This window comes from Hyposmocoma kahamanoa, unplaced genomic scaffold, assembly GCF_003589595.1.
Source record: "Hyposmocoma kahamanoa isolate Upper Pololo Valley unplaced genomic scaffold, ASM358959v1 94, whole genome shotgun sequence".
Taxonomy (NCBI): domain Eukaryota; kingdom Metazoa; phylum Arthropoda; class Insecta; order Lepidoptera; family Cosmopterigidae; genus Hyposmocoma; species Hyposmocoma kahamanoa.
The window spans coordinates 1,356,291-1,378,322 of NW_020654878.1; the positions used below are offsets into that span (position 1 = coordinate 1,356,291).

At 35.0% G+C, this 22,032-nt stretch overlaps 1 protein-coding gene across 2 annotated transcripts in view; it reads right to left on the bottom strand.

The window, feature by feature from the left end:
- Window positions 1-19,790: 19,790 nt before the first annotated feature.
- The window catches only part of LOC113237786, a 77,687-nt gene continuing 75,445 nt past the window's right edge, over window positions 19,791-22,032 (bottom strand). For both annotated transcript variants that reach the window (XM_026474443.1, XM_026474442.1), the window contains exon 17: window positions 19,791-19,944. In XM_026474443.1, coding sequence (XP_026330228.1) covers window positions 19,808-19,944 — 137 coding nt within the window. In that variant the 3' untranslated portion in view covers window positions 19,791-19,807. The remainder of the gene's footprint in view (window positions 19,945-22,032) is intronic.

Below are 22,032 nucleotides of genomic sequence, written 5' to 3' on the forward strand. Positions count from 1 at the left end.
CCCACGCTGCAACCAAACGGTTGAAATTAGTTTACCACATGGCACTAAGAATTACAAATGGGGCTAAGGGGGCCTCGTTAAACACGGTACTCGTTACCAGCACGTCAATTTACTTAGTTTAACAAAGGATTGAGATTTGTACAGCTTATGAATAGATTTTTTGACGTTTAAGGGTTATTACGAATAATTTAGAATGGTTATAGAAATGAGGCTCGACCCAGTTTGCGCGAGGATAGCTTGGCGTGTAACGTTCCTAATATAGACTTTATTTCAATGAATAAGGCTGATTTTCGATAAACAATAGTACGGGTATAGTAATTTATAGTTTGATTAAGGGAAATCAGGTCGGTGTTAAAAATTAGAAGCTCACGTAAAGTTATTCTCGCTTAGACTCATTCAATCAGCTGTTACAATGTTTCAGGTTCGAATCCTGTGGATCAAAATCGTTTACCGCCTTCTCTAGGCCGAATGCACTTGTACATAGCGTTTTTCATAGGCCTGATATTACAAAACAAAGTGCCCCAAGACAATAAGTACACTTATGACGCGAAAACATAACCACAAACTTTACGTCGACGATTTTTACTAACCTCATAAATATACAAGGTAGTTTGTGTAAATAATTATGTTTACATAGTAATGCAGTGCCTCCGTATAGTACACACATTAGAAAGCATTTATAATAGAATTTTTACCGTTAGTGCAACTACTTCGTACAAAATATAGACCAAAATCTAATCCAAACACCCGCATGCATGTAGATATGTCATGAAAAAAAATTATTTATGGATGTTGAATAATATTTATTATTATGTTTTGTTTTTCACACAATTCTTAGATAAAGCCTGAGAAGCTATCAGTTACCTACCTTCACATTTACATTCCAATAATAGATAAGACCGGGTCATATAACATTATTATCTAAAACAAAATATAAGTAAAAAGCGCACGGCAGTGCGTCGGCCAAGTTCAATGAAAAGGTATAATTTTTCAACCTCCCATTACGTGCCGCGATGCATTCTGTCAAGAATACGTAATATCGTCTCTCAGCTGACTAACTGTCGTACACTAGTTCTGTTGTACAGTTCTATTGACAAAACTGGTAATAGACAGTTAATAGACAGTTTTCTTCACAGAACTACATAGAATTTTCTCTCTCACTAGCGTATTAGGTAAATGTTTTCAGGGTAATATATTTTTGCTTTACCACTTATCGTCTGGAGCTGTAGACATAAGAGCTCGTGTCAATCTCGTTCTGTTAATGAGTTATATTTATATACAGGGTTATTTGAATAACCTCGCTGATCTATTATTTAGTATTACTAACGCCTACGACGACCACCGTGGTCGACAGGCTTGCACACCGGTTTTCATGGTGTCGACATCTCTGGGATCCCGGGTTCGATCCCCGGCCGGGTCAATATGCAAACTAACCTTTCTGTATTGTCTCGGGTCTGGTTGTTTGTGGTACCGTCGTTGTTTCCGATTTCCATAAAACAAGGGCTTTAGCTACTTAGTTTGGGATCAGAGTTGCGAATGTGATGTTGCCTAATAATATGTATTATTATCGTTAATAACAACTTTTGCTTCTATGACTTGATTATCCGTTACATTTTACTTTCGTACAAAAATAAAAATATTTAAATAGATAATATAATTTTGATGTAAAACGCTGGACCTTGCAGGAATTCCACGTTTGTACTTACTACCTTACTATCAAAATAGGGGTGCCATTCGTAATATATAACAACAAATGACATATCTTTAGTCGATTTAATTTAACTGCCTCAGTGGCCGAACGGTTACCATGCCGGACTGCCAAGCACAGGTCCCAGGTTCGATTACCGGGCCGTACATTTATTTCTCTCGTGAGTTTGGGTGTAATTTGTGGTTGCCTATGTGTGTGTCCATGGCACCCGCGACACAGGGTTTCTCTATTGCGGGGCTATGTTGAGTGTGTGCGTTAATATTATTATATAATGCCCAACAGATATAATTAATTTATGGTATACAGACATTTGACATATTCTTGCATGATATAAAGGTCACTGGGTATAATAGACGATTGATATAACAACTTTCAATCTAATGTACCGTTTGCATAATGTTCATTTTAAAATACTTCAGATATAACATTCACTGAGTATAATGTAATTATTAATACAATTCCAGTGGTGTTTAGGTGCAATGGTGAATGAACCGAAATTGTTTGCGTTTCCTAATTGGTTCGACCTCCTCCTGGGGGCTTAGGTTAGGTTAGTATATGCAATTAAATATTCTGTTTAAAGTTTTATTAAATATATTTTATATATAACACATAAAGCACTTAAGTTCAAAACAATTATATTTTGCGATTGCATTTAATGAAATAAAAAAATTCTTATCAACATAATACAGGGCGCTTAAACTATTCGTAAAACGAAATATTGTGTTATATGAGTATCATTTAATACATTATGCTGGTAGTACTTATACCATTTATTAATTATGTTAGCTAATCATTATATCTAATGATTGTTATATTGAAGGTTCATTATACATATTGAAATTATGCCCTTTGTTGATTATATACAGTGAGCGATTACATCCTTAGAAATTATATCAAATGTTGTTACACAAAGTGTAAATAGATTATTTGTTGTTATATTTTCCATTACACACCCCAAATAGAGATCTAAAAAGTGTCAGATAGTACAAGAAAAATTTTAAAGTTATTTTTGATTTGGTAAAAAATCATGGAACAAAAGTTGTTTATGATGTTGGTAATACAGTCCTGCGAGGTTATTAGTATGTTACAAATAGTCTTGTATATAAAACTAGACATATGACAATTACTGGAGTATGGTTTTTCCTTACTTTTGACTACCATCTAGTCTTGGAGCGAAGATAGGGATGGAACGAGCTCGCTTAGAAGATGCCTATTCAGTTGCACCTTAAGTTACTCGGGTTGTATGTGCTCGGAAATACAGTCGCAGGCAGGGAACTCCATTTCTGGGCTGTGCGCATTATAAACAATGACTACAAGCGCTTAAGGGTATATCGACCAAGCAGGGCTTCGGCAGTTAGCTAGAAGAGAGACTATATTATATTTGTTTAATTTTAATTAACCCAAAAAGAGCAAAATAATTTAACCCACATTTTCGTTAATGTTCCGATACGGTTTTTGTGACGTACACAAAATTGTTGCAGCCTATATACTTAAAAATCTAAGAGGAATCAAGTAGATAGTATAAAATGATTGTAAAATTATTATAATAATAATTTTAAAGAGTAATTTATTACAACGAACTACTGATATTATTAAGATAATGTGAAATAGTCTAAAATTGTTGATCGTTATTAACTAGTTACGTGAGACGTTATGCACTCTTTCTCCATTTATAGTAGTGAAATGTTGTTCATCTCCTTTATTTTATGATACAGGGCATAATTAAAAAAATGTCTAAACAAATTCACAATAAATGTATACGACGTGTAATTGTTAGTGTGCCCAGGCGATTATTCCGCAAATATAGGAGATATCAAAAACTTTTAAAGTGACATCGAAAGTATGTCTAATGAGTAAAAGTTATTGATGTCCAATAGCTTTTTAAAAATAAAACTATAGATAAGAAATATCCAAAACGTTAAAGTTAAACGCTCCCATACATTTGATATGACATTCGTAGAGAGGTTTTATTTGACCTACTTTAAAAGGCAACAAATAATAAGTTTGCAGATAATGATAAAACAATAAAAAAACAAAGTGATGTTTATTTTTAAGTAAATACAAAATTTTGCATTTAAAGCAGTTGTTCAAAACTTAAGCCTCTCGACGCATTTCAATGTAAAGCGTTTAACGTAACAATTTTGAATAAAAAATTGGTGTCATCGTATCGACTCATCCGTAGAACAAAAATCTATGTGCGAGACTACTTCTTCTCAGGACATTTACATTTTCTACATTTCGTTCGTTCTTCTTAGCTGTAAATGTCAGATCGAGTGTTGTTCGATTTTATATTTCCGATACGAAATAAGATATAAAAATTTTCAAAACACCTTTACACAGGACTTAGTTTGAATAACGAAATTATGTATTTATCCTCTTTTCGCTGTATAATCACATCGGACTTTGTTCTTCGGATGAGTCGGTATTTTCGATATCGGTTTAAATGTTTTTGATGTCTCTTATATTAACGGAATAATTACCTGGGCGCACTTAACGATTACACCCTGTATACACAATATTTGTACACAATATTTGTATTATAATTTCATATGACGATCCCAGTGACCCAGCAGATAGCACTAACTTCCACGTTAGACCTAATAGGGTGGGATTTATTTGGGAAATGAGCTTTTCTTGTTCTGCTCTGATTCAGGATTAATTTCGATGCTCTGGTACTCACAGTACAAGAAATTCGTTACTTTGAGACCAGAAACTCCTTATGATTATTTATTTATTGTGAACTATTTTCAAAAACTGACTACATTATATACCAGTTAATATATCCAAATGGTTTTAAATTCAGCCTGTATCAAAACAAATTCGTTGTTTATTCCATATCACAATTTATATCTACCTCATTTTCTTCGTTATAAGATTCTTTTAAAAGTTAACATTAACTCTAGATCGATTTAGTTGAAGTTTGCCCATCGATCTGTGGTTAGATAATATCTTTTACATGACACTTGCTTTTTACTTTTTTTTATTTTATTTAAACATTTATTTTGTATATTCATGAGTTGTTTTTTAAGTTTTTTAATTCTCTATCCACTAGATTTTTCGACTTGTGTATACTATAATGTATAAACTGTTATTTGAAAATACTTACAACCGCGTAGGACTATATTACTAACGTAATAACAACTAATTTTGTTTCGTGATTTTTTATTTATTTACAAAATAAAAATATTTAAATAGATCGCTCTAAACAGTGATAACTCTGTGTAGTAGCAAAAGAAAGCGTTAGCCTAAATGCCAGTGTTCGATACAAAACACAGGAGCGAGGGTGGGGATCGTCGGGGAGGACGTTTGCACGTTTGAATACAGATGTGAAAAAAAATTTGGTAAATTTATTAAGTTTTTTGTGAAAAGTCATGAACAAAAGTTCTTGTTTATATATTAATAATATTTATAGTACTGTGAGGTTGTTAGTATTTTACAATTCACTCTGTATATATTTAATGATTTTTTATGGACTTCCTTTAAGTTGAAGATCGTTTAAAACAGGAAAATACCGCGGAAAGTTTATTATAAATTAATAACGTTGCAAAACGCAGGAAGTTAGTATTAAATTTAATGGATAGGGTTTTAAACCTGTTTTTCTGTTACGTTACAACAACTTCTTTTACTTTTGTATTTCACTTGATACAGCTTGTATTTATTTTTGTAAATTTTCTTAAAGTATAAATAAAGCACCTAGGTACAATTTATTGTTAGACTTAAGATGTAAAAAGTAAATAACATTTTGAAAGGTTGAGGAATAATTTCGAGAACTTTATTCAAAATTTTAAACTTACGTTTAATTTGTTATTCTTTCCTTTCAAAATATACTTAGCTGATATTGTAAATAATATGAAAATAAACTCGGTTTTAAATAAAATAAATAAAATGGGAAGAAAGAACGCCGACAACAATGTACCTGAAACTTCAATTACACTAAGTTAAATAGACTTAGGCGTAGAGTTAGGTCTCTTAAAAATCTAGTATTTTATCATGGCGCTAGGTTTTGTCACAGGGTTTATTCTCCAATGACATCAAGGGCGTGATGAGATAATATGTTTTTTAAACGCTTTTATGTTTAAAAAAAAGAAATGTTTTTATGTTTCAATTCCAGTCCTGCGCGTGTAAGAATTTCGCTGTTGTCATTTCCGAAACATATAAAAAATATAAACAGTTATTGTCCCAAGGACCAGCCAGAGCCAAACAAAATTAAAATATGATACAAAATTATATATGTTACGACGTTCTTGAATTTTCCAAGTTTGTAATTTTATAATTAACTGTTTAAATGTCCATTGACATTCAAAAATATAAAATAATTGCTACTTCAATAAATTTAACCTTGTTAAACGTTGTTCTATTGCATGTAAAAGAATGTAGTTTATCATACTTACCAGTAACAAGCAATAATTGTGTACAATAGAAAAATAGGTTCCTGTTCAACTTGAAATTATGTTCAAAATATTATACCACATTTGTATATAATAATTATACACAATTTTGTACAATTTGTACCATAGCGTGTAATTTTTGTTAAATAAGTTCACAAGTTCACTCGAGGTTGTGTTATATTTAATATTGCATTATCGTATTTATTTTTAACCACATCTTTTGACATTTATATTAAGGTATTAATAGAATTAACCATCACTGTTATGTTTTGTTCTGTATTTAATTAACGTGAAACCAAAATGTTAATAATTCATTGATATTACAGATACCTGAATGACGTACAAGAATTTTGTAACTAATTTTTCTAATAGAATAATTACCGTAGAATCTGCAGAATATTAGCGTTAGCGTTAAAACATTTTCGTTTAACCGTTTTTTCGATATTGTGGTAATTTTAAAGTCTGGTTTTAACACCACACTCCTATCACGCCTAATTGAGTAAAATATTCTAGTTTTTTTTATAAACACTTTTAATACAGGGGTTTTTTTTTTATAACATACTACATACTATTACATTATATTTGTATGAAAATAAAATCTAATGAATGATTAAATGTCGCGGAACAAAAGTTGCTGTTAATAATGTTAAAAATAATATGACCTTGTGAGGTTGTTAGTGGTTTAAAAATTACCCTGTATATTATTATTCTTGATACAAAAATCGAAAGTGAAGAAAAATTGCTTAGATCTGACGTTATTTGAACCTGCGACCATGTTGTACCGTAGCGATACTCTACCAACTGAACCGAGTTTGGTTGTCGCAGGCGACGCCTTGTGAGAGATTTATGGACGTTCTCACTCAGCCGGTACCATTACAGCTACCACTAGCTGACGTTAAATGTCGTCGCTTTATTAAATACATTATTTTTATTGAATTTCACGATGTTATAAAACCGTGACATACATATGTTTTTTGTGAATAAGTCCACTAGTTTGTTGCAGTTATTAATACAAAGATGATAAAGAGAAAATGGAGTTATTTGACTGAAAACCACATAAATGTACATCCTGAAATTCAATATCTTTCCTTTTTCTAGTTATAACACACCATTTATAAGTGGATTAATTTTTTGAAGCTATCGCTTGAAATTATTTAAATTCCGGATTACAAACAAAAATTACTTTAAAATGTTTAAACGAAAATGGTCCACAAAATATTATCTAGCGACTAGGGTTGATTAATATTATTAATATAAGTTGTACCTTTAATTTGTAACGTAACGTCTACAACATTTTTATAATGTAAGTTTACCACCCTGGTATGTCCGTCCTTGGAGTGAAAAAAAGTAAATAATTAAAGCCTGATGTTGTGCCTCTCAAAGTGATTTTGAGTCTTTTGCAGAAATAAGAAATTTTGTTTCCACTCTCTACGGAAACCAAATTTTTCAAGGCGACGTACACGTACACAAAAAATTAAGGACGTTTTTTAAACGGGTAAAACATTGAGCACTATTCATTCCATTTTATGTTACGTACTATACATATTTTATTTCCCTATAGTCAGTCTTGTCCTACACCGCATAGTAATTGTGACTTCAACAGTTGCGCTTCTAAATATTGTATAAAAATAAGTAGTGGTGCGGCTGCAGCGCTTCTATTAGCGTCTAATTTGTGAAGCCCTTTACTTCTTTGTATGTTTAGCGTCGCTTAGTGCACTTCTGTGTGCATTATATTGGTCTTATCATGCACCAATATATAACCTAAGTGGACTGCTAATCTCCATACTGCAGGTCGTAACGCTGAAACAGGTTAACTTTCTGTCTTTTGTCTAGATGGCGCTGAACAATAGCCTGAAAGTAGTTTATATTATGTAAATGGCTGTGGATATTAATTAAAAAAGTTTTTTCCCGTCTGATATTATTCAAATATTGATGATGAGCTAAAATCATTTTCAGAACTTTGTCATTAGATGGCATTGTGTGTTACAAAATAACATGGAGTGTATAACCAGAAATAGAGACGAAATGTCATTTAATTTGTTTGAAAACTATTTTGCCAAATCATAACGGTGACAACTGTGCTCCGATCGGCTAGCCCGAATTCGAAACAATTGACGGGTGTCGTCAATTGTTTCACTTCAAATCGACCAGTTCAAATGTGATTCCTTTGTTTTGTAATTAAATATTTTGCTATTTTTCCCACACCACCGAATGGAACAGCCCCCATTGTTAGAGATATTATCTTTATTACAATCAATACAGAATATTTTTGGCGACGTACACACAGGTCAGTTGTTGGCGCTGTACTATTTCAGCTTTCTAATTTGTGATTTCAGCGCAAATGAGGGTTGATATTTAAAAGTGATATAAGGTCCATTTGCCTGATGAGTTGCTTGGGATGGATGGGCCTTATTTCGTCTCTACTTCTGGTTATATATTTGATGCAAACTAATTTATAAATTGACTCTTCCTAATCTCTAGTAGTTACCGCTAATCCTAAGCAAAACAAAATCATAGCAGGCACTAATCCGAGCCATAAAATCCGTGCAATCAGGGCTATATCACTAGAATATAGAGTTGCTTTGTAGCTTGTCAATGCAAAACAAAACAAAAATAGCTATTTGGTACTCGGCGCATCTGGTACTTGGTACATCTGGCGCAAAATACCCGACTACGTTGTCTTGTATTGCGATTAGCAGACCTCTTTAGTTATTCGTCCATGGTATTATCAAAAATGTACAATTTAAAGACTGACTGCAATAAATTAATTTGTTTCAACCACACATTCCAATCGGCTGCAATAGTATTCTTACCATATACATTTACAGGTAACTTATCACAAAGTCGAATATTTTTTCCGAAATAACGTTTGTTCGAAATTTCATTACACCGAAAACCGAATTATAACGAAACCGTTGTTATTTCAGGATGTGTTGGGTGTTTATCGCAACCCGGATTAACAAAAAAAAAGTTTTAAAGAAATATTTCGAGCAAACGTTTTTCTGGAAAATGTAGTTTCGGCCTACTGATAGGTAACCACATTTACAGTGTAAAGTTATTTTTTTGTTTTACTTTCTTTATATTTTTATTTAATTATACTACCATAATTTTATTGTTGTCCATGCCTCTTTGTTGTAACTTCAAAGCAATAGTGTAGATCAGTATTTTGATACAGTTATTAACCGTTATGTTGTAGTTTACCATAGTAGTATATACCACCTATTTAAGTAATTACCACCAATGTAGTGCTGCGTTCGAAGAATAGTGGCTATACCAAAATATTCCTTATATATCTTACTGCACTGCTATATTCAAATTGAGCAAATTTTTATTAAAACGCCGAGCTTTCATTGGTTTATCATCTTCTGAATGAATTTGGTGTCTATGTGATAGGCCACTATTCTCGAATACCAACGACATATTGATTCACTTTCTTGTTTCATATGACAAAGAAGTAATTATTTTTGTCTTTACATTCGAATTCTATCATCGTGTCTTTAAGGAAATCTATACAAATTGCTATTACCTAAACCAGCTAAATGTTATTACATTGTTAAATAAGCTCGTACGTAATGTACTTAGATTATAAAGCGTCCAAATAAAATGTTTTAATCATAAAAAAGTTGTACAATTTCTTTTTCTTACATCTGATGCAGGGACTTGGCGTTGGCACTGCCTTATACAATATACGAGTGTGTAACGCAGAAAGGAGAGATAAGAAAAAGCAGTTTCTTTCGGAAATGAAGTTAATTTTAATTTCAATTGTATTAAATATTTGTAATTGTATAATTCACGTTGGTCGAAATAAATGATTTATTATTTCTTATTATTATTAAAGTCCTCCCTGTGCAATGTTTGTCTTTGTTCCTATGTATTGGTCTAAGGAAAAGAAATTCGCGTAGGCTCTTGAAGCAATTGACAATTTGTTTTAAGTTTCGTGAACGTGACGGACGTGAAATACAGCAGAAAGCTGTATTTTTCATTTGCAACAAGATTAACGCATAAGGGCGTGTTCAAACTACACGCTTGTAGAAGCGCTGCAGGTGCGCTTCTAAATTTTGTATGAAAATGAATGGTGGCGCGGCTGCAGCGCCACGGTGGAGCCACTGTAGTACTTCTATAAGCATCTTATTTGAAAGCGCCCTAATAGTACCTTTGCAATGATTTTCACGGCGAATTGAACTTATCTGTTGATTTATAAATCATCTGCAATTATTGTTCTGGGGACCAAATTTATTGATAATTTTTTTATTCTATGTGCTTGTTAATAGTACGTGTCGCTTGTAAAAAGAAACGTTGGATATACAACAACCAAGTTTACTAATATGAAACGAAACTGTCACGTTTTCATTTGAAAATACTTGTAAAGAAAATCACGGCCAAGCTTACATTTAAAAATAACTTTATTGCAATACGTTTAAAGTTGGAAATCATTGCAAATTGACTATTCAGCGTGACAAGTAAGTTAAGAAGTTGTTGGGTAAATTAATAATAATCGACCAGCTAGGTGGCTCAACTTTGATGTAAGGTGTTATTGGCCACGGTCCGCTTGCTTCAAGGCACTTGTGCTTGAATGTGGACCCTGGAATAGTTTGGCTTAATACGAAATAACAAGAGTTCATTTATAGATGATGAAGGTGCCTTAGGATCAGTTTAGAGGTACTTTGCAACTTTGGAATGTCTTTCAAAATCATTAATTGAGGCTATCAGTGAAAAAAACTTAAATGTAACCTTCTAATCTTCTAATTTCACGGTGTAGACCGGGCCATAAATCATCGGAGCGGCACAGCGATGTTGCGCACTCTCTCCCACGTACCAGGAAGGCTGTGCATTATTGCAGTTGACAAATGCTATCGATATATAAAATCAAACGTTCTGTAAATATGACGTTTGATTTTGTTGTAATGTTGAAAATGGAAAAGAAAATCAAGAAATAATTTATTTGTTAATTACATACATACTATACAAATTTACAATATTAAAAAACTAAAACGAAATATATAAATTAATACTTCCTAATTTTACGGGATTTTTAATTTCCGAGACCTAAAATGTTAACAGATTATTGATAACAACGGTATAATAAAAAAGGTTGCTATATTTAAATAATAGCAGATAATAAATTACTCATGGACTGCGCACCTTTAGTGACTCTTTTGTTTTTATCGATAACGGGCTTGCGCACAGTCAACAGAGCACTATAGGCGCCTTCAAATTAGACGCTTATAAAAGCTCTAGCAACTGTGGCGCGGCAACTGCGAGTTACTTTTTACTTCACTAATTGTTACAGCAAAAGCAGGGCGCGCTAGTCACGACTGTGGCGCTGCGACTGCGGTTCCAGCGTCACTGCGGCGCTTTTATAAGTGTCTAATGTCAAAACGCCCTAAGCCAGTAGGAGAGAGAACGTAACATTGTAGTCCCGCTCCGATTATCTATGGCCGAGTAAATTTTACTATAATTTGACGGTTTCATAGACCCCACCGATCTATAGTTTGGTGGTCCCGCCGGTTTGAACTGTTGATATTGGACAACGAGGTCCCGGGTTCGATAAACCAATTTGGTAAATGAATTTTTCTTAATTGGTTCTGAGCGGTGTCCCGGAGTCAATTCCCTTGCTGTGGTAATCATAGACAGGGAGTTCTCCAGTTTCCAGTCTCCAGTTTGTGTGCAAGCATTGGCCTTTCTTTGGTTTATGATTTTAGTAGTAAATTGGAGGCACAGAATTGATTTTTGACCGACTAAAAAAAGAGGTGCTCAATTTAAATGTATTTTGTTTTTGTGAATGTTACCGATTTCCATGTTTCTTTTTTGTTGGAATACCTCAATGGTCCCATTCAAATTAGGGGATGAAACTGGTTTTTAGATTTCACCCGCTTTCCGTTAACCGATAATAAAACTTGACAATAGATGTTCCACGTACTTTTGAGGTTGGTTGTTTTCTTATTATATTTTATTGATATTAAATACTTAGAAGATGCCTTGTGCGACGAATGAATTTTGATATTTTTTTTATGAAGTAAAAGCCAATCTATTCCGGTTTCTTGATACCTAATATAACATAGGAAAATAAGGCGATTTGTGGAGATAGGTATTTTTTACAACCCTTTACAATTGTGTACCCAAATAATCGAATAGTTTTATTATTTATTTAAAAACAATTGGTTAATGCACTACAGTAATATAAAATAACAGAATAATAATATCGTCGATGTTTTTTAGAAAGGGCGATAGCGCCATTTCGGAAAATTTAGTTTTTAACGGTTGTTTTAAAATATTTACGTTCTGTTTTCAAATTCAATTTTGGTTTTAATTAAGTTTAAGTTTTAAAATTGCATTTAAAACGGGACGTAAATATTTTAAACAGTCGTGAAAAATTTTGTGAAAATGGCGCTTTCTTCCCTTTTTATAAAAAACCGACGATATTAAACGTTGTCAAACTCATGGTGTACATCTCCACAAAGACTAGTTAGTTATGAATTAATTGAATCTACCTCAACCAAACTACCCTATAACGTTGTTTGTAAGTGTTCTTTTGAGTCTTATTATTACTAATTACGGACGTAGTGTTTTTTATAATAAAATTATAAGTTCCAACTTCCCCTTTTGATATGGTAACTATTGTTACTAAAATATATTGAATGTGGTTGAAGGATGTTACTATGGTATTGTGAAGATTGAAACTATATTAAATTTGAAATATAAAGGGCGTTTTTGTTATTTATAAAAAGCTTTATACCCTTTTCCCATTGACTTACAAATAAATGGACGACGGGTCTATTATTATTATTATTAATTACACAAACCACGAAAAAAATGTCCCAAGTCAACCTATTTAAACGTAGTGACATGTAAAGGAATATGAAAAAGCTAAAACGTTGAATTTAAATTGTAATGTCATCGCAGTTGTGTCTAATTTTGCTTGCTTCGCTGTCAGTCGAACAAACGAAGACTAAAACGTGAATGACGTTCTGTATACGATTTTAACGCCCTATAAGTTCGGACACTTTTTAGCGCGGACACGACGTCCATATAATTGTAAGTCAATGCCTTTTCCGTACTATTTCCGTATTAAAGAGTTCGTGTATTGACCTCATACATTTAGTCTTTTTGTACACAACGAACGCCCTGAAAATTCACGAGCTGATCTGTCTCGGATCTGAGCGATTAAAAAAGTTCTGAAGGGCATCCTTATCAGGAAGTCTATTCCTGTTGTCCGTCCGACATTCGTCCGTAACAATTACTGTCAAATAAGTAATAGGTACTCGACACAGTTAAACGACGGATGATGCGAATTAAGTTCACATTTAATAGAAATAGAAACCATTTATTGTAACGCCACATTATAAAAAAAACCACAAAAACAAAGACTAATATAACTAAAACAGAAATAACACAAAGAACAGCGTAAAAACATTTCAACAACAAGTTGCATAATACTATACTGACATGTGTGCGGCTGTAGCGTGTACAAAAGGATCCCATTCAGTTAAAGTCACAACCAAGGCTAGGTTGTGACGCTGGTTTTCAATGGGCCCTAGCCGAGTGAGTGAGAGTAACATTTGACATTGTCTTTCTATTTAGTATATTTCTATTAGATGAATTCCAAAAAATGACGCTCCGAAGTAGTCGTAGGCTTATATGAGGGATTGCATTATGATCTGTTACACACGCGCGTGATTTTAAACAGCGATGCAAGCGCGCAACTGCATCGATACAAACGCGCGATTGCATCTCTACACTTGCAATTTATAGGCGATTGCATCCATACAATCGCGCGTTTGAAATCGCAAGTGTAGCGATACTATCGTGCGTCACATTTACTCCGTCTCCGTGTGTAACCATTCTAAATCCGAATTCCGTCTTCGGAAGTCGAGAATACCTTCAATGCGGATCATTATTTTCGCGCACCGAAGCATGAAGGGAAACAGCAAGTATCGATACACTTACTCGTATGTATATGTATGAAATGAAATTAAAAGTGAACATAGCTACTCTAATAAATTTCTTCTTAAAAAATAAATTTAAGTTCATCATAATTATAATAAAATGTTTATCTGAAAAGTCAGTTCAACAGGAGAACATGGAACCCAGAAGTTGACGGAGATTGAATGGACAAACAGTACTTACCCTATTTGGTAATAAAAACTTCGCGAATTCGCATGCCCATTGTGGCATTGTTCCAACCTGTCGACTGCCCGAATGATACTTGTCGCAACATAACGTGTTGCTACGGAGAGATGGACGGAGCCCATTCCTTATTTATTATATCCTCTAGAGGGTATTACTCCTCTCAATGTGCGTCGCGATAAAGCATGTGGAGTAGAGAAACTAAAGCAAGGGGTAGATAGCAACCCTTTATTCGGCCACGAGCTCCCACCTGTACGACTATCAAGCCGTAAGCGCTTCCTTCGATATACCACCGCTATAGAAGGTAGCCCAATGGACGCGAGTGCGAACTTTGGCATGTCAAATTCGCTGCTCCTTATGATTTTATTACCCCAGCTGAAAGTCTTCCCCTTGGGCACGAGATGCAGTGGTCAGCGTGGAAATCCCTGAATCGTCTCAGGTCAAAAGGTGGCCGATGTAGAAACAACATGGGGATATATCAATCCGACTCAAAACCGGATCGGTGCGGATCCCTCACACAAAGAATGTCTCTCTTGCTCTCATGCCCACTGGTCCGACCAGTTGCACCCGCGAAGATCTGCTAAAGGCAACAGATAGGGGCATAGTGGTGGCTGCTTACCGGGCAAAATAAATATTTTTACTGGTTTTTGGCATTGACTCGATAAGAAGAATAAAAATTTATTATAGCCTTCATTCACTGTTTACGCAGTCGTCCTTCCTAGTCGATGACCTTTGAGTCGACCGGTTCAGTCAACACTCACACGTCAATGAAGCGCAAGATTTGCCGAAAACAGCGCCGCTGGTCGTGAGACTGTTCAGGAGAAACCGAGACAGTCTATTACGCGCACATCGTTACGTTGCGTTACGACGACCGCCCAGTTACCACGCTTTCATGTACATTAATGGCGAATCCGAATTCTATTTACTAGGCAACAATATTTAAATTCCTCTAAATAATACAACCGCGTCGTCGCCGGGCGGTCGCCGCGTAGATCAAATTCAAGCCAGTCTCGCCCGCGCGCCCGGGACGCTCATTTAAATTAAAACGGAAAAGCAAAACGTGTAGAGCGCATTTTGGCATGACAGTTAGACACACGCGGTTGCGGCGGCAACGCGGCCTCCGCGCGGGGTGAGCGTGATAAAATTCGTGTTGAATACGATGTGATGCATGTGGTCATACGATGACCACGTGCATAACCGCACATCAAGAATGTGGATTGTAAGGGCGCATTTAACTGTCATGCCAAAATGCGCTCTATTTTATGTTAGGCGTTTTTCCCATCTGCTCTTCATACGTGTTAGCATGCCTTTAAAGATTTTGTCGTTCAATGTCCGTAGATATCGTGAACCTACCTTAAAAAAAAATTTTAATTGGTAATGTCATCTGGGTGGTGTTCTGCGTAAATGAGTCCCACAAAATAGTAAAATGACTTAAGAATGCAGTCTTATAATACACAGTGCTTATACCTTGGAACATGAAGTTTAGAGGTAGACCTGAGAGATGTCCTTAACAATGTCAGGTTACAAGTTAGCTGGCAAGTATAGATAAGGAGGCAAAAGAGGTTTTGTCAGGAGCATAGCAAGAGTTTCATGATGTCTGCCTACCCGTGTAGTAGACAGGCGCGGCGGAATGTATGCATGCTGACCTAATTGATTCTTGTACTGTTTACTTTATTTGTGATCATGTTTTGCAGCAGTCAAAATGTTTGTTGACATTTTTATAAGAATTGTAAAGTTTGTAGTCTGAACACAGTAGGTGTATGTTCATCCGGATTATGAAGAGTACCTACTGATCTAAGACTGAGACTGATTTTTTTAACGCACACACTCAACCCTGCGTCGCGGGTGCCATGGGCACACACATAGACAACCACAAATAAAGAGAGAAATAAATACAGGTCATAGAGTCGTATTCCAGAACTCTACTCAATGCTCTAGTCAGGATTTGAGCAGACTTGAGTAGGATTTTAAGCACTGGAAATACGAACCTAATAGCAAGGACTTGAGTGTGATTTCTAGTGCTTTGAGTCATACTCAAGTCTTGACTTGAGCATTGAGTAGAGTTCTGGAATACGACCCATAGTCATGCAGGTCATAAGGCCAGGGCAAGGTCAGGTGACCTCTGTGTGACAGACGAGCATAATAATCATTCGGCCACGGAGGAAGTTAAAATTTAAAAATGCTTTTAATTGGTCTAATAATAACTGATCAGTGTGAAAATGTGATTTCTCAGTGTTTGCAAGCATTAAGCGACACTCTGAATATATTTTTCAGTCTTATATAAAAATGGGTTAACCACGCTTGACATATGACATGTTGATGTATCGAATTTTGCATAAACCATTTTTATGTACATACTAACCATAAGTTTAATAACTTAAAAACGTAATAAACTGATTGTAATGCTTATATTACTACAAATGTTTTGATATAATAATGTCTCTAAACTTCATTATTTAAAAGAGTAATGGCAACAATTTGTCAAAAACTTCAAAACTGACATTTTGTGGTTTAAACAAATATGCAGAACTTGGCGGAATTGTGAAAGACAGAACAAGCCAATAATAAATAAAGAAGAAGAATATGCAGAACACCGTCCACGTCACTCTCATAGAAAAATGTCATATAATTTATTATGAAGAGGCTGTATGGTGGAACCTTTGCCTACCCTAATAAATAGGTGAAATTTTATAAAAACTACTTTTATACACAAATAATACTATAAGAAAGAGCCGATAAAATGACAGAAACAATAAATTTATTGTGTAGATCATAGATAGAGTCATTCGCTCTGGACCTTTTGGAGGGAAAAGCGTCGTCTTTATTTTGACTTTCAATTATTTTGTGAATTCTAGTTTAAAGTGGAATAGGATAGTGCTATTGTGCCTTAATCGAAGATTAAAACGCGAAATTATACGAATCTCGAACTAAAATACCCGTATCGGCCCGTTTTAAGGAATCCCGAGTCAATCCAAGCACGCCGCCTCAAATTGCCTATCCTCTTTGTGGCGGCCATGTTTACAGAAACATAATTAATTAAACTTCATGTTTAGGCTGATGACTTTGCCAAAGCCTTAATAAACTAAAAACAAAAAAATCATAGATAGAGTGATTAATTCTCTTTGGAGTGATTCAACGCAGTCGAAGATTAATAAGAATAATAATAAAATTAATAATAATAATGTTAACATTACTGTTTATTTGTCCACAAAATACAAATTGGAAGCAATGGCGTTTCACGGAAAATGTAAGAAATATAAAAATTCTAAATGTGTAAAAATTCTCGATACAAAAGTTCAAAAAATTGCCGATCCCGAAGGCTTTACTTTAGATTTGCAGACCATCAGGTTACACTGGCATTTGATGCCAAGATAATTCGTTACTTAAACAATGTCCTGGTCATAGTATCAGAGCAACACCAGAGTAACAGTTAGGGTTTTTATCTCAGCCTTTCCGCGTCTCGGGAAATAATTGAGACTCGGTGCGCTGACAGCAACGAGACTTTCGAGACTATTTCTGAAGTAGATTTCAAAACTTATGGCCCATGCATTCAGGCAGTCAAAACATGAATTTTAATGAACTTCTTTACTTAACTCAAATTATAAATAAAAAAAATATTTATAGTTTCTTCATTATTGAAGTGGACTCCTAAAAAACAAAGGGCGTGTAACTTTGATTCTTATAGAGTGGATCTAATTGTATTAGGTACTGTTCACAGATTAAGTGTCCACTCTACTGTATTGCCATGTCCATTTAACCAGAATAAAAAAATACTGTTGGTTTAGTAGAGACTTCAGTCTCGAAAGTCTCGTCCCGAGACTAAAACAGCCAACAAACGCGAGAAAAAGTCCTGAAGAAATTTTCGAGTTGAGACCCAGGTTTTCCGTATGAACGCCCTTGTAGCAATAGTATTGGGAAAGTCCATAATCTTATACTTATCTTATACTTGGCTTCGTTTCAGGCAGAATCGCACGAGTATAAGACATGTCTGCGGTTTTGACTCCATTTCTTGTCGTGTTTCAACTTTTACTATACAGTTTCGTAAGTTTTCATTTATCCACCATTAAACGTTTACTTTTAGACGTATTTTCTTTATTTCACATAATTAATAAACTACTTAGTGCTTACAAGAATAAAAACAAAAATAGTTTGACTTCAGCTTCGCGTGTGGATACAGTGAGTGTGGTTTGTCAGAAAAAAGTGAGTGGCAATTGTAACGCCGCAAGTAATCGAGATGAGGGTAGTCGTCGACAGCGAAAGAGGGTAGACAGTTAAGTCTCTTCTTAAAGCTGTCATCTGCCGCTGGCTAGTCAACCCGTGACCATGGAGCGTGTAACCGTTCTGAAATATCGGGAAAATAAAAAGTAATCATATCGTGTTATGAAACTTGTAATTAGTGATAACCATCTTTAGTAAACGAATCGCCGTTGAAGATCAGATTAAGCTCCGCTGCATACGCAGTCCGCAGAATACGTGAGCTTACCGATGTTAGTACTGCTAGACTAGTTTAGTTACTTCCGTAGTATAATGTCCTACGGGATTCTCATGTGGGGTAAAGCGGCAGATATTCAAACCATATTTGTATTGCAAAAACGAGCGATTCGTTCTGTGTACCGTCTAGGCTCTCGGGTTTCTCTCAGAGAAAAGTTTAAGGAGACTGGTATCATGACTGGCATCACAGTACATTTACTCAAATATTTTATTATTTATAACAGTCCCTGGAGTCTCATTTCTATGTCTACTTGGGAAACCTTTTAATAATTGTATTTAATATTTTGCACCAGATCTGGACAGTCAATCAGATTGTGACAATGTCTGCTGTTACAGCTTGAAGAAGCATTCGTCTATAATGAAGTGTTAGTATATAGTAAGTTCTCGTATGGGAGTACTTCATGATTTCTTCTAAATAATTTATAATTTACTGACTTTAGCTTGAATTTTTTTCAGTTTGTTCTGAGTATTTATAATTACGTAATTTTCATATTCAATTTCGTGAAACTACTTTTAATTTTGGAGTACATAACTTGAGTTTATTTATGATATAATAGTGAGTTAAATGATCTAGATCACGTTCAAGTACAGTCAACATCACTTGTATTGCTTCTAAAAATTTTTAAATCATCATGTAGAAGAAAATTTGTGTGCCGAAAACAAAGTTTAAGTCATTTATAAATATAATAAATAATAACTAGGATTGATTGTATATGAAATTTAAATAATAATGGCGTTTTTGTTATTTATAAAAAGCCTTAAACATTTTTCCGTATTCATTAGTAGCAGTAGAGCTCCTCGTGCAAGAGTTCGTCCAGGGAAGTACTGCCATCATACCTATTTCTACCGCCAAGCAGTAATGTCTACGTTTCGGGTTGTCGAGAATAGGCTGGCAACCTTATATCCAGAGTCATGGGCGTAGCGGCAGGGTCCCACAGACCTTTGCGATTGACGCAGATAACTTGTTCGCCCTCTTACTTAAATATAAAAAATGTCACAGTGATAGTTAGAACTGCTCTCTGAGAGGTTAATTCGGGAAAATATTGGATAGATATAATTAAAATCATTGACAGCGATAAATAAATAATTTTATTCATGGTTTGTTTTTCAACTGGACCAAGAGGCTTTGTCGGCAAAGTCGTGATACCGCGCCGTCATCCTTCCGGCGCAATTTGGCAGCTAGGCGGGCCAGGCTGAAGCGTGACCGAGATTTGTTTTGACGACGACCGCCTGAGAAAATTTGAAAAAACAAGAAGGATTTGAACTCATTTTAGGCGAGGAAGATATTCAAGAGATAAAATACAATTATTATCTAATTTTTTTAAACTTGATTATTGGTTTACGTACCGCCGTGCCAAGACAGAGTATAATATAGTATATAACCAGAAATAGAGACGAAGTAAGTGCCATCAACGAAGTAACTGCCTCCGTGGCCGAACGGTTACCATGCCGGACTGCCAAGCAGAGGTCCCAGGTTCGATTCCCGGGCCGGGAGAAATATTGTATGGCCTACAGTTATTTCTCTCGTGAGTTTGGGTGTAATTTGTGATTGTCTATGTGTGTGTCCATGGCACCCGCGACACAGGGTTTCCCTAGTGCGGGGCTATGTTGAGTGTGTGCGTTATTATTATTATTATTATCGATCCCTGGCAACTCATCAGGCAAATGGACCTTATTACACTTTTAAATATCAACTCGCGTTTGCGCTGAAATCACAAATTAGAAAGTTGAAATAGTACAGCGCCAACAACTAGCCTGGGTGTACGTCTCCGTATATTCCAAAAGTAAGTATTTATTGTAATAAAGATAATAATCTCTAACAATGGGGGACTGTACCATTCGGTGGTGAAAAGTAGCAAAACATCTGCTTACAAAACAAACGGAATCACATTTCATCGGTAATTAAATATGTAGTTTCGTTCATTATAGCAAAGCTCAAGTTAAACTGGTCGATTTGAAGTGAAACAATTGACGACTCCCGTCAATTGTTTCGAATTCGGGCTGGCCTATCGGAGCGCAGTTGCCATCGTAATGATTTGGCAGAATAATTTTCAAACAAATTAAATGACATTTCGTCTCTATTTCTGGTTATACAATGTGTCGATTTACATTCTCGCCATGTTTACAGAGGTCATCCTATACCCGAAACTGTACCCAAATCACTAAAAAAATAAATCGAAAACAAAATTTCGTAAATTCCTATTTTTTATTTAATTGCGGTAAACAATGATCCGAAGGTCATTGACAACATTTTGTACAATGACCTTAAATGCGCAGAAAGTAACGCATTTAGTATTTATTTGGTGGTGGGGTACGGGTAGCGACAGTGGGGGAGTGTCGTATCGAGCATGCGATTGGTAGATCAGTCGACCTTGCTTCCCGTACTGCGTTTACGTCACGCTCACCTCCTATATACATTCTATTCTAGTCTGTCACGAAATGCCACGTGGTTTGGTATGTAAACAAGAGTTAGTAGTGCAAGAAAGAACCGCTACCAGGTTCACCAGAACCTGCAACCATCAAGTACAAGTGCGTGCAAGTCTATTCTTATGGCATGACGTGAAACGTTTAGTTTACGCGGAGGATACGAGTGTCGAAGTTTGTGCTTTCAAAGTTGTGGAGTCTAATATTGAAACAAAACTCACGTGAGAATCTCTGCATCGCTGGTGGTGGCTCTGGTACAGAACCAGCCAGCAGCTGTGGAATTAGGTACTTCTAGCAATACTTTCATGTAACATAAAGTTGGTAAGCACCAAACCTAAGTTACAAAAAGCTTTTTTTAGTCAACTTTTCTAATTAATGTAAATAAATAGTAAATTATAACAATACTAGTAATAAACATAATTTAAAAAATAGGTAAATAAGCGATCGGTGAAGCGGGTAGCGGGGTCACTGCCCTTGCGTGGTGCATGCGACTTGAGACAATTTTGCAAAACTTTACTAGATACAATTAACCAGAATATTGAACAGAATGGTTTTTTAAATATTTTTAGATGATTTAGCATTATTTCTATTATTAATTTCTTAAACATGGCGAGAATGCAAATCAACACACTGTATACTCGATGCCCTAAACTAATTTTATTTTAGAGTAATAAATGTTATTATAACATTACTGGAGATGGACTTGGTATTGAAATTACTTTATTGGAGTCCACCAAGTATGGTGACTAATTCTGTATACACACGTACTACACGTATCCAGAATTGGTCCAGAAACTTTTTTCGATTTTAATGCATAGGTATAAAGCATTGTCTAACAACTAAACAGGTTTAAAATGTAGTTTGGTGACCAATTCTGGATACGTGTAGTACGTA